The sequence below is a fragment of the Sycon ciliatum genome, chromosome 13 (assembly GCF_964019385.1).
Source record: "Sycon ciliatum chromosome 13, ocSycCili1.1, whole genome shotgun sequence".
Classification (NCBI taxonomy): domain Eukaryota; kingdom Metazoa; phylum Porifera; class Calcarea; order Leucosolenida; family Sycettidae; genus Sycon; species Sycon ciliatum.
In genome coordinates, this window is record NC_088655.1 from 13,845,731 (window position 1) to 13,858,871 (window position 13,141).

Genomic DNA, 13,141 nt, shown 5'->3' on the forward strand with positions numbered 1-13,141 from the left:
TGTGTGTGTGTGTGTGTGTGCGTGTGTGTGTGTGTGTGCAGGACGCGGATCCAGGGGGGGGGGGGTCAAACGAACCCCCCTGATTTTTTCCGACCATAGTTCCGGTGTGACCACTAACCTACATATGGCCATGTCCATGCAACGTGCGCGCCCCATGCTATGGCTCAGTCGACCCAGGCCAGAGCGGTCCGCTAGCTATGCAGCTTGGTAGATCTACGTCATGTCATGACGTTGTACATTGTTGTCTTGTACGTAGATACATGGTTGTACAAAGTAAAGTAGATCTGCGGCACTGAATGTACAGCTACGCTTGAGCTTCGGAGAAAGAGGTGCATGCATTTGTTGAGCTGCTGCGGAAACTTCGAAAGTAAGTTTGAAACACTAGTACTAGTTTCTGAATAATGGCCGTGCAGTGCTATAATTGTCGTCGCGGCTCGTGCTTTTTGAGCTGTCTTAGAGATCGTCGAAGCATCTAAATGAGGCAGGATCAAGACCAGCTGCCCTTGAATTTTGGTGACACTCCAAAGAAAAGTGTAGCCACTGGTGTCGAAGGTAAAACAAAGAGCGAAACTTTGAAAATCACCTTCAAATTCAACGTCCCATCATCCAACAATCAAAATGTTTCCGAACTGGGGACAATTATGACTGAGACATGAAAGATGCAGGAAGCCTGCCTTATGGAACCTACTGTACAGTGGAGTCAACATCGGGCGGCTCGGAGTACAATATTACGGACAATTATTACAGAGGAGCTGCTGGAGAAAGTACCAATCAGCTATTCTGCAGCAAAGAAATTGAAAACTTCTTCCCTGTGGTGATTGTCTTCAATAATGTTTTAGCTGCAGAGTGTTGAAAATAGGGGTACTGAAGTTACATTTGTATAGCCGCTGGCATGTTCAAGTACAGGATGCAATATACAGTACATGTGGGCTGTGTTATTACTAAGTAGTGCTGTACCGATAACCAGATAACGCCAACGTGTCAACTCCTTGTTATACATGTGTATGTCATCATTTCGTCATTGTGGGTAGAGTGGGAAAAAATTGAACCCCCCTTGGAAAAATCCTGGATCCGCCCCTGGTGTGTATGTGTGTGTGTGTGTGTGTGTGTGTGTGTGTGTGTGTGTGTGTGTGTGTGTGTCCAACCTGTCGGAAGGCTACCCTCTTGCCAAAGCATTTTTGGAAGTTGGACTAGTTTCGGCTCCACAATCCGGTGTGTCGTTACTATATAGCTTTCATGGCTGAGGTTGTTGGTACGTCTGTTGGCCCTGGGTTCCCAGTACCCAGTTGCCGAGGCTGGTTGGTAAAATAACTCCAATTTCACTTCAAGGTACCAGTGCATCTAGTGTCTGCTTTTATCAAAGCAGCGTGCTGTCTATACTGGTTACCCCAGCAAGTGTAGGGTGTGCATAGGTAACTGTCTTGGCCGTCCTATTCCGATGTACTCCGTGTGGTGTAGACCAGGTGTGCATTGGGGGGTCGATTCACATGGCTTCGCCAGTTGTGTGGATTAGACAGTTATCTGGCGCTTGTCTTGATCTGTTTCAATCAGAATCAGATCCGCTATCGTTGCTATAAAGAGAATATCTGTGGGTGCACATCCAGTGCATTTGCAGATCTGCGTGCTTCTCTTGCGACGGGCGTATACATGGTACATGGTACATGGTGTGTGTGTATATGTGTGTGTGTGTGTGTGTGTGTGTGTGTGTCCCATATGGTGCAGTGGTATGTGCAGCAATTTCCAATCGAGTGGTTGCGGGTTCGATTCCCGACGATTATGGTCACACACGTCTTTCTTCTCTTTCTCAGACTCTCCTGATTTTTCTTTCATTCTCCTGGGTGGTTACCAACAGCCAGTACATGCCGGAGTATATGGGGTGATGTGTGTGTGGAAAAAAGAAAAAGACCAAAAAGTAGGGATTCACTGGCCAGAAAAAGCCACTTCATAACTGTGTGGTGTAGACCAGGCTGAATAGTGGCGGTCAATTCTTCAACCTTGCGAGCTGTTGAATGGTGCAAGCCGAGCACAAGTTGCTATGGCTTCTGCTGTAGCATCGCTATCATTGCCTCCAGAGATGGGCGTCGAATGGTCAAATGGTGTGTGTGTGTGTGTGTGTGTATGTATGTGCGTGTGTGTGTGCGTGTGTGTATGCGTGTGTGTGTGTGTGTGTGTGTGTGTGTGTGTGTGTGTGTGTGTGTGTGTGTGTGTGTGTGTGTGTATATGTGTGTGTATGTATGTGTATGTATGTATGTATGGATGTATGGATGTATGTGGATGATGGCAAAGGGATGTCAACGCCGTGTGAAGCACACCTTGCCTCTTGGCTCTCAGCTGATCAAGCCTGTCCAGAGAATATTGAAGTATCACCTGCTCATGAGGGTGAGTCAATCATGACTGTCTTAGAAACTACAGCCCCGTTTCTTCGTGACTGACCTGTCACCCTGCACTGCACGTAATGAGATTTATGTTTTGTTTTGCTAGTTGCAAGCCCAGGCTGGGCACAGCAGTACAAAAGTACTCACATTCTTATGGGCGTGCCCTAGGCGGGCTTGCGACTAGCTGGTTTGTAGCTACATGTATGTGTTAGTGTCATGGCTGACCGAGGGTCCCGAATGTAGCTACATGTAGGTGATAGCGTTGTGTATGGCCGAGGGTCCCGAACACCGCCGTACGCAGGGTCACCTCTAGGGGGGTTCCAACCGAATCACAAACAATTTAAAAAGCCCTAGGAATTTTTCAAAATTCTGCATTTTTTCGTGTTCCTTGGATCATAACTTCAGTTCTACTCACTCAATCTTCATAATCTTGATCTTCCTCGAAGTGGAATTGAGAGGTATCCGGGAGAGGACGAGAATGAGGTCAACCATGATAGCCACGACACTGTATACATGGTACATGACCATGATCTACATGTATCCAGCGCTAGAGTGCAGCCACCGTGCGAAAAATGCCCCAAATAGCCCAAACACGTCCTGTTTCATCGATCGCAAAGTTTGGATTTTTTTTCGCTGTGTACTCTTCAGAGTATCACAAGTGAAACCCGTGGAAATTTGAGCAAGTCAAGGTGACAAAAAGTCTCAAATTCTCGATACTCAAGCCGCACTGCGCTCTTTTGAAATTGCCGAGATCGCAGCTCAACTGACGAATAATTTATCTGAAGAACCATTGCTCGCAGCGCTTCGCGAATTGTTTCTACCGACAACTGAGCGTTTTCTATTCAACCTGGATGTTTGGATTGTTGGATTTGAGCGTGATTTGACTGAGTTACAATCTGTTGAGGTTTTTTGCATTCTTGTCAGATCGATCACATGCCCTACCAAAAAAAGCCCAAACGTTCCTCGTTTGGAACATTTGGGGGGGGGGGGTTCCGGGCAACGGGACCCCCCCCCCCCCACCTGCGTACGTGCCTGCTGAGAGTTTGTCCTACACATTCATGAGTGCCATGGGTGGCACACAGTGATGTATTGAGTTCACGAGGAAACAGACTGTTTCTGTTTCTGTAATTTAGTGTTTGTATTCCTGCCGGTGATGTATTCCAGGCGATGTGTTCCTGGTGATGTGTTCCTGGTGATGTTTGGGCCTAAAAAGCAGTATAAATGCGGTGCTCATCAGACGCAACCTTCCTCAGCCTACTGAAGCTCAGCTCGTGAGAGGCCAATTCCCCACAACGCTGTGTATTTAGCAGGGAGTGTTGCTTTGTTGTAGGTTTGCCTAGTTGATGGTTTGATGGGCTTCTCGCAGTCTGGTGTGTCCGGCAGTCACGTCGGAGTCAGTCAAGTCCATTGGGAAAGTGTGAGCTTGAACGTTGCAAACAGCCAACTCCATCCTCTTTTTTTGGTTTTCTAACATTGTCAACTAATCCATGCCTTCGATATTGAGGTGCCATCCTTTTGCACGGTTCACCTGTCTTCTCCAGAGTAATACTTGGTCAGGATTACTGCTGAGTAATACTTGGACAGGATCACTGCTGAGTAATACTTGGTCAGGATCACTGCTGAGTACTACTTGGTCAGGATCACTGCTGAGTAATACTTGGACAGGATCACTGCTGAGTAATACTTGGACAGGATCACTGGTGGACAGGATCACTGCCGAGTAATACATGGACGGGATTACTGCTGAGTAATACATGGACGGGATTACTGCTGAGTAATACATGGACGGGATTACTGCTGAGTAATACATGGACGGGATTGCTTGCACTGCACACTGTACACTCATATCTCTCTTATCCGGGCGGGCAGTTTGGGACTTGGCACCGCCCATAACTTTGAAATGTCCATAACTGAATCATGTACCTTTTGATTGGCAAGTGCCAGAGGTCTGTCGACTGAAGTCACTAAAAAAGTGGAAAAGTTGCTAAAAACTCGAAATGAGTACTGTAAAAACTGTCCTAGCCAGACACCCTTAGCAACGGAAACTGTCCTAGCCAGACACCCTTAGCAACGGAAACTGTCCTAGCCAGACACCCTTAGCAACGGAAACTGTCCTAGCCAGACACCCTTAGCAGCGGAAACTGTCCTAGCCAGACACCCTTAGCAACGGAAACTGTCCTAGCCAGACACCCTTAGCAGCGGAAACTGTCCTAGCCAGACACCCTTAGCAACGGAAACTGTCCTAGCCAGACACCCTTAGCAACGGAAACTGTCCTAGCCAGACACCCTTAGCAACGGAAACTGTCCTAGCCAGACACCCTTAGCAACGGAAACTATCCTAGCCAGACACCCTTAGCAACGGAAACTGTCCTAGCCAGACACCCTTAGCAACGGAAACTGTCCTAGCCAGACACCCTTAGCAGCGGAAACTGTCCTAGCCAGACACCCTTAGCAGCGGAAACTGTCCTAGCCAGACACCCTTAGCAACGGAAACTGTCCTAGCCAGACACCCTTAGCAGCGGAAACTGTCCTAGCCAGACACCCTTAGCAACGGAAACTGTCCTAGCCAGACACCCTTAGCAGCGGAAACTGTCCTAGCCAGACACCCTTAGCAGCGGAAACTGTCCTAGCCAGACACCCTTAGCAGCGGAAACTGTCCTAGCCAGACACCCTTAGCAGCGGAAACTGTCCTAGCCAGACACCCTTAGCAACGGAAACTGTCCTAGCCAGACACCCTTAGCAGCGGAAACTGTCCTAGCCAGACACCCTTAGCAGCGGAAACTGTCCTAGCCAGACACCCTTAGCAGCGGAAACTGTCCTAAGACACCCTTAGGGGTCGTCGCAAAAGTTTTTTGTCGTCCCTGAAACGAACATGATTCATTTGGGGGGGGGGGGGGTGCGAGCCAAAATCGCAAGTCGACCGACACTGTACATATGACATGTACATGCATGCGATTTTCGTCGTCCAGGGTAGCAAGCTGTGTTCGTTTCAGAGGGAGGGGAGGGGGTCCAAGTACGAAATGAACGATGTTCGTTTCAGGGACGACAGAACACTTTTGCGACGACCCCTTAGCAGCGGAAACTGTCCTAGCCAGACACCCTTAGCAGCGGAAACTGTCCTAAGGCACCCTTAGCACCGGAAACTGTCCTAATGTGACAGGATTCCGCTTGATACAGCGATGCATGTTCGATCCACAGCACTTTGGCGTATGAACATTTGTCCGTTTCATACAGGATTCAGCTTGGTGCAGGGTCCGGAAAACACAGGTTTTACTGTAGTAATATTTCCACAATAGCTCGCTTAGTGGGTGCCCGGTAGACCGAGGTGCTCGTAACTTAAGATGCCGTTTGCCGGAGTGTGCATGTGTAGTGTGAATTGTGTATCCTTGTTGCTGATCATGTACTGCAGGAACTGGTGAAGAACTGCAAAGATTCCTTCAGCGATAGCGAGTTGGCAACGGTTCAGGTACATCGCATCATTTGTGTGTATGCGCAAGCAGATTTGCTCATGATGTCATGAATGATGTCATGATGTCATGAATGCATGACAATGCATATCACTGTCAGTTTTCTCACTTGCATATGGTGCTGCACGTTGCGCTTGTTACTTACTTGTTATATGGCTGATGGGCTGCTGGCCTTGTCACTGCACCTGCAGTCACGGGCAGTCATGGGCACAGCTTGCAAACACAGGGCAGTGCACCCCTCTGGCGCTGATGACAGCTAAACATGGCAGCACATCAAACTGTGCATGTACATCCATTCGTTCGGCCAGCATTTCTTGTTCCTTGCCTGATTGCCATTCTGACTTGCTGTTTTCTCACAAACTAGCTCTCGGCCAAACCATTCCTCATCCCGACTTACCCAATTTGACGCTGTACCAGATTCGAAAAAATCACAACTTCTACAAATAAATCACAACTTTCTACAAATAAATAAGGACTCACGAGATGCACGAGATTAGAGGAAGTGTTGTAACTGCCTTTCTCTACCTGCTCCCAGTCCCGTGCCATCTCCACACTTGTACAAAGGGACGACGATAACTACATTTAGGAAGACTGTTTATTGACACGACGACGGAAACACAACTAGACATGATGAACTCAAGACGAAGACATGATGAACTCAAGACGAAGACAGCTTTTCCCACCACAGCATCACGCGCATGCACCAACATGACGTACACAAAATAACGTACTACAGAAGGACCAACAAGTTACGAGACTAGTAAGACCATTGGAAAAACTGGTCAATGTTGTGTGTCTGTTGTTCGATGCATGTTCCATTTTGTCTGCTATTTTATGCTATGTTTTCCTTTGTTCAACTCTACAATGACCTGCAGGATGCATGTGAGGTTATGCAAGGAGTTGCAAGTCATATCAATGAAATGAAGAGACAGAATGAAAAAGCCCTATATATTCAGGTAGGAGAGAGCCCATTTAAAACCGCACTGACCCATCAACTCCCACACTCCCCCTCCCTGTCCCATTTAAAGCCGCGCTCACCTATCAACTGCCATCCTCTCCCTCCCCATCGCAGAAATATCACACCAGTCTGTTCTGTAAGTTCATCATCTGAAAGTCTGAAACAGCTGCAAGGCGGCGGTTGTAAGAGGTGTGAATGTTGTAAGAGGTGTGAATGAGTTACTAAGTATGTTTCTGCAGCTACTTGTTAGACTAGTTACCCTGCATGAAATGAGTGTTCAGCGGCTCACTTGATACATGTTAGCATTGTATGCCGGTGTAGCGCAGAATGGGACAGTCAGTGCTTAGCCGGATTCTACATTGTATGGGATTCTACATTGTATGGGATTCTACAAAGGTAGGCATAGTAGGAAGGGATTGAGAAACACAAGGTACCAAGTTCAAGTCTTGCTTGGGAGCGGAAGGATGTTTTCCTGCCGTGCTGCGACCCACAGTTAATTGGGAACTCGTGGCCTGGCATGAGGGAAGCACGGACGCAGCGAATGGGATTTTAGGCTTTTGACCACTTCGGTGGGTCTGATCTTCTCACCTCCCATCGCTTTAGGAGCTGCATCTTCACCTTTGATTCTTGAGGGTGGTGCGGCGTTCCTACGGATGGGCAAAACTCTGTCTAACTGTGTATAACACAAGCCGTGAACATTTTTATGTGAGTCTATGATTCTTTGTGCTTCTGCGTGCTTCCGGTATACGCCGCTAATGCGTTTTTGCTTGGGATACACGCTGATTCACAGAAAAGAATACCGCCTTGTGGCAACTTAACTCACACTTATGCACACGACCTATTATTCTAGCCGAAGTCGCTGCCTCTACCTTGCAGTTGACCCTCATCCTCAGAAGTAGACATCAAATGACTGAGGACAAGTATACTCAGTAGTCTTGCTAATGTTTACGCAGTAACCATGGTAACTTGTATTGCCGCATAGACCAGGTGTTCCTTCTTTTGCAACACAGGGTAGTACTAGCTATCATAGCTATCATAGCTATGTCAAACATACACCGAATGTGACAATTGATACACCATTCAGAAGGTCTTGAGATCAGCTTTCCAGGAATATCCATCAAGTTGAACTGAAATGAGAATATATTTTGCTCTGAGGTGTGCGTGCCCATAATCCACCAGGAGAGTCAGTGCGCTCTAAAACCAGTTGTACTAGAGAAAAGGGGCCAGCATGGAAAAGATTAAACTAGCAAAAGAAAAAAATCCATGCAGAAAGAGCAGCACGACTGTTGCATGTTCGTTTATCAAGTGCTGGACCGTGAGTGTGTGTGTGTGGGGGGGGGGATCCTTCTTTCATTTGATGTCATTTTGGCTGTGCGTACACATGTCCACACTGCATACACATCCACACACGCGTACACATGCATGCACACACACACACACACACGCACACACACACACACACACACACACACACACACACACACACACACACACACACACACACACCTTTGGACCTTTGGATGCCCATTGCTCCGTGCAATGATAGCATCAGGAGTTGCAGTATTTCCTGTGGCGAGTTAGATCAGTGGGCCGACGGAAGTCCCTGCCACAGCCGCAAATGAGCAGTCTAGGCTTTGGCACAGCCGGCCGGGGACGATTGCACACGAGGCGCCAGTCTCGTCTGTCCTGCGCCAAGTCGCACCAGTCACCTGTCACACGCACCGAGCACTCAGATCAGCAGCGGCGATGTCCCTCCAACGTTTCATGATCCAGCTGACCATCCCCACTGATGTTGCTTCCAAGGTAGGTGAATTCATCCTGGCAACTGATAACGTCATCACCACCGAGGACAGGGAGATCTGTACACACTCGACCTGGTCCAACCGACATTGTCTTGGTCTTGGTGATACTGACTGTCAGGCCCCAGTCAGACGCGCATGAGATGAACTCATTGGCTATAGTGCACAGATTCTCATGTGAGGTGGTGTATAGTGCGGCATCGTCGGCAAACTGTGACTCAGTGACATCAAGGTGCTCAAGGCGACTCTTGGTTGTGCGATCGCCGACGAGCTTGCGACCCAAACGATAGCGCAATAGAAAGCCAGGAACAGAGGAGATCGACTGCCAGTGGCAGTGGGCCGCCACAACAGCTGCGAAATATATGTTTAACATAATAGGAGCAAGTGTGCATCCTTGACGCACACCATTGCGGACCTCAAATTCCGAAGACCTGCCATTGCCGACACGAACATGGGCAAGCACACCATTATGCAAAGACTGGATCAATGACAACATCTTTGGAAGAACATCGCATTTCTCCAGGACCAACCACAAACCTGCACGGGGGATAGAGTCATAAGCATTTCGCAAGTCTACGAAAAGGAGTTACAAGTTTGACTCATGTTCGATGGCTTTCTCCACAAGCTGCCGAGCAACAAAAACCATATCTACGCAGCCGCACACACACACACACACGCACACGCACGCACGCACGCACGCACACACACACACACACACACACGCACACATGCATGCTTACTAATGTAGTAAATGTACATTCATGTTTCTGGTTGTATTCAGGAACTGCAATCAAGACTGGTGGACTGGGAGGTGAGGCATCCACATTGACATGTGCGCACTCAGATTTAGACATGCCCATCGCGGAAGTGATGATAGCGAACAGCTATGTTAGACATAGCAACTTGTTCTAGGATTACACCATTCAACAGCTTGCAAGGCTGATGAATTGACCGCCACTAATTTTAGCCTGGTATCCACCACACAGCTGATTGCAGTGGCATTTTCTGGTCAGTGAATCCCTTTTTTTCTTCATTTTTTCATTTTTTCCATTTTGCATTCTTTTTTGACACGTACACGCCACACCACATACTCCGGCATACACTGGCTGTTGGTAACCAACCAGGAGAATGAAAGAAGAGCTAGGAGAATGAGAAAGAGAGGAAAGACGTGTGCAACCATAATCGTCGGGAATTGAACCCGCAACTTCAATTAAATCATTCTCAGTACTGTGTGTGTGCACGCCCACGCGTGTGTGTACGTGTGTGTGTGTGTGTACGCGCACATGTGTACATGCGTGTGCATGCGCACGTGTGAATATGTGCATGTACACGTGTGTGTGTGGGGGGGGGGGGTGTATCTGTGCATGTGTGTGTGTGCGTGTGTGCTTGTATGTGTGTGCGTGTCTACTGTTCTTCATCATACTTGCACTTTTTGTACGTAGGGTGATGAGCTCGCAAGCTATGGAGATATTCTGAAAGAGGTAAGATATGATGATGAGTGTGTGTGATGCAATGATGCAGTGATGCAGTATATTTCACACTGCTAGTAGAGTCAACACGTGGCCTAGTGTGGGTGGCAGCATGTGTACGTATGTGAGTGATGTTTATGGCACTCACATGCTGGCCGCATATGATACCTGTTATGTTTGCCCTTTGCACCTCTTGTCTGGTGTTTGTTCTTTATCAGTTTGTTCTTCTTCTTCATGTCGTTCTTGGGTACACATGTCAATGTATTCGCCTGACGTCCCTTACTTCCCAGTATGCATTGTTGCATTAGATCCAGTTTAATACCATACTCGCACGATCAGTACACCTGTGGCACTATTTGTGTAAGACCATCACAGACGGGACACCATTCAAGAGAGGGTGTTATACAGGAGAGGTTACTCCTTCTTTTAATAATAATAATAATAACTTTATTAGGATGACCCAAAGGCTGACCGCCTATCGTGGGGTCCGTCGCATTGAAGGATGATGGTACAAGAGAGTACAGATTGGGAAGGGGGGGGGGGGGGACTACGATGAACAGGGTAACGGCATGCCAGCGAGTTTTAATGCTGGTACGTCTACATCACCCAGCATACCAAATAAAGAACTGGCAAGGACGAACAGAGTCTAACATTTACTCAATAGCTATCAGATCAGTACTCAATAGCTATCAGATCAGTACTCAATAGCTATCAGATCAGTACTCAATAGCTATCAGATCAGTACTCAATAGCTATCAGATCAGTACTCAATAGCTATCAGATCAGTACTCAATAGCTATCAGATCAGTACTCAATAGCTATCAGATCAGTACTCAATAGCTATCAGATCAGTACTCAATAGCTATCAGATCAGTACTCAATAGCTATCAGATCAGTACTCAATAGCTATCAGTACCCAATAGCTATCAGTACCCAATAGCTATCAGTACTCGCAACAAGAACTGAGATTTAGGTTCTGAATTCATCAGTGCAATTACATTGTACATGGACATTGTACATGGAGAAACGAATTAGCAAAACTGCACCAAACTTGCACATGCGTATGATTACAAGCCCAGGGAGGAGGAACTATTCAAGAGAGGGGTTCATTTTCATTGGCTCTAAAGGGACAGGGGCACTATTCGAGACAGGGGCACTATTCGAGACTGGGGCACTATTCGAGACTGGGGCACTATTCGAGACTGGGGCACTATTCGAGACTGGGGCACTATTCGAGACAGGGGCACTATTCGAGACAGGGGCACTATTCGAGACAGGGGCACTATTCGAGACCGGGACACTATTCGAGACAGGGGCACTATTCGAGACTGGGGCACTAGTCGAGACTGGGGCACTATTCGAGACAGGGGCACTATTCGAGACAGGGGCACTATTCGGAGACTGGGGCACTATTCGAGACAGGGGCACTATTTGAGACAGGGGCACTATTCGAGACTGGGGCACTATTCGAGACAGGGGCACTATTCGAGACAGGGGCACTATTCGAGACAGGGGCACTATTCGAGACTGGGGCACTATTCGAGACAGGGGCACTATTCGAGACAGGGGCACTATTCGAGACTGGGGCACTATTCGAGACTGGGGCACTATTTGAGACTGGGGCACTATTCGAGACAGGGCACTATTCGATATTGGGACACTATTCGAGACAGGGGCACTATTCGAGACTGGGGCACTATTCGAGACTGGGGCACTATTTGAGACTGGGGCACTATTCGAGACAGGGCACTATTCGAGATTGGGGCACTATTCGAGACAGGGGCACTATTCGAGACTGGGGCACTATTCGAGACAGGGGCACTATTCGAGACAGGGGCACTATTCGAGACTGGGGCACTATTCGAGATTGGGGCACTATTCGAGACAGGGGCACTATTTGAGACAGGGGCACTATTCGAGACAGGGGCACTATTCGAGACTGGGGCACTATTCGAGACAGGGGCACTATTCGAGACAGGGGCACTATTCGAGACTGGGGCACTTTTCGAGACTGGAGCACTATTCGAGACTGGGGCACTATTTGAGACTGGGGCACTATTCGAGACGGGCACTATTCGAGACAGGACTCTCATCGCGGAAGTACAGTCGCTGCTGCGGAAATCTGCATGCAGAATGCCACCCATGAGTGCAGATTCAGTGTTGTGAGCTACCTTTGGAGTGAACAACTTGTCAGCGTCTTCTAGGTTCAGCCTGGTTCCATAGCTCAGTGGTTAGAGCATTGCTCATGACAAGGAAGGTCCCGGCTTTGAGTCCTGGTGGGTTTTTTTTTCTCTTTTCAGGCAGTTCACTTCCCCGACTGATCCTTTGAATTTGAAGTTCTCCCAATCCTTTCAAAAATTATTATAATTATTATTAACTCGGATGGAGAGCCAAGGATTATTTATAAAACGTACAAAGGACCAAGGAACTACAAGTTACACTATAATGTCCACTAACACCACCAGTTACTAAATAATCAGCTCATGCGATAACATTGCACGACACTGACCAACGGTACTGACGTTCTACAACTAACTGGCTAACAGCTCTAGCACATCTTGGATGCGCACTTCAACAGCCTTCCAACTTGGAAGGTTCTAAGTTATAGAAATAACATAAGGAGGGGAAGGTGAGCGCAACCAAGATAAGTGTTGAATTCCAACAGGAGGACGTCATACTTATGCTTTCCTTCCCCTCTTGGACCTTTCCAAACCTGAACCTTCCAAGTTGGAAGGTTGTTGGTGTGCGCCTTGGATAAGTGTTGGAGCTAGGTGTCAGGTCGCCAAATGTCTCAGTACTCCCTGTCAGTTTTGTGCCATTTTGTCGCACTCGCTGACTGTATAAGATCTAGTTACGTTGGTGGGCAGTTAGTCATAACTCATAACATTTTGTCCTTCTCCTTTTTCACCATAATTTAAATTTTGAATAGACATTGAAACAGAGCAGATGTAGATATCTCCTAGAGAATGGGGCTCTACAAAACTAATGACATCGTCCGTATATCAACGATTTCAAGTATGCATGGTAGTTCAAGGGTGAATTGGATGTGATGAACTCTCAGGGGTCGTCGCAA

At 47.6% G+C, this 13,141-nt stretch overlaps 1 protein-coding gene across 2 annotated transcripts in view; it reads left to right on the forward strand.

The window, feature by feature from the left end:
• Nucleotides 1-13,141, forward strand: part of LOC135829441 (pleckstrin homology domain-containing family G member 2-like) — a 66,002-nt gene that overhangs the window by 21,827 nt on the left and 31,034 nt on the right. For both annotated transcript variants that reach the window (XM_065341847.1, XM_065341848.1), the window contains exons 8-12: nt 2,287-2,379; nt 5,785-5,841; nt 6,718-6,798; nt 9,381-9,410; nt 10,042-10,080. In XM_065341847.1, coding sequence (XP_065197919.1) covers nt 2,287-2,379; nt 5,785-5,841; nt 6,718-6,798; nt 9,381-9,410; nt 10,042-10,080 — 300 coding nt within the window. The remainder of the gene's footprint in view (nt 1-2,286; nt 2,380-5,784; nt 5,842-6,717; nt 6,799-9,380; nt 9,411-10,041; nt 10,081-13,141) is intronic.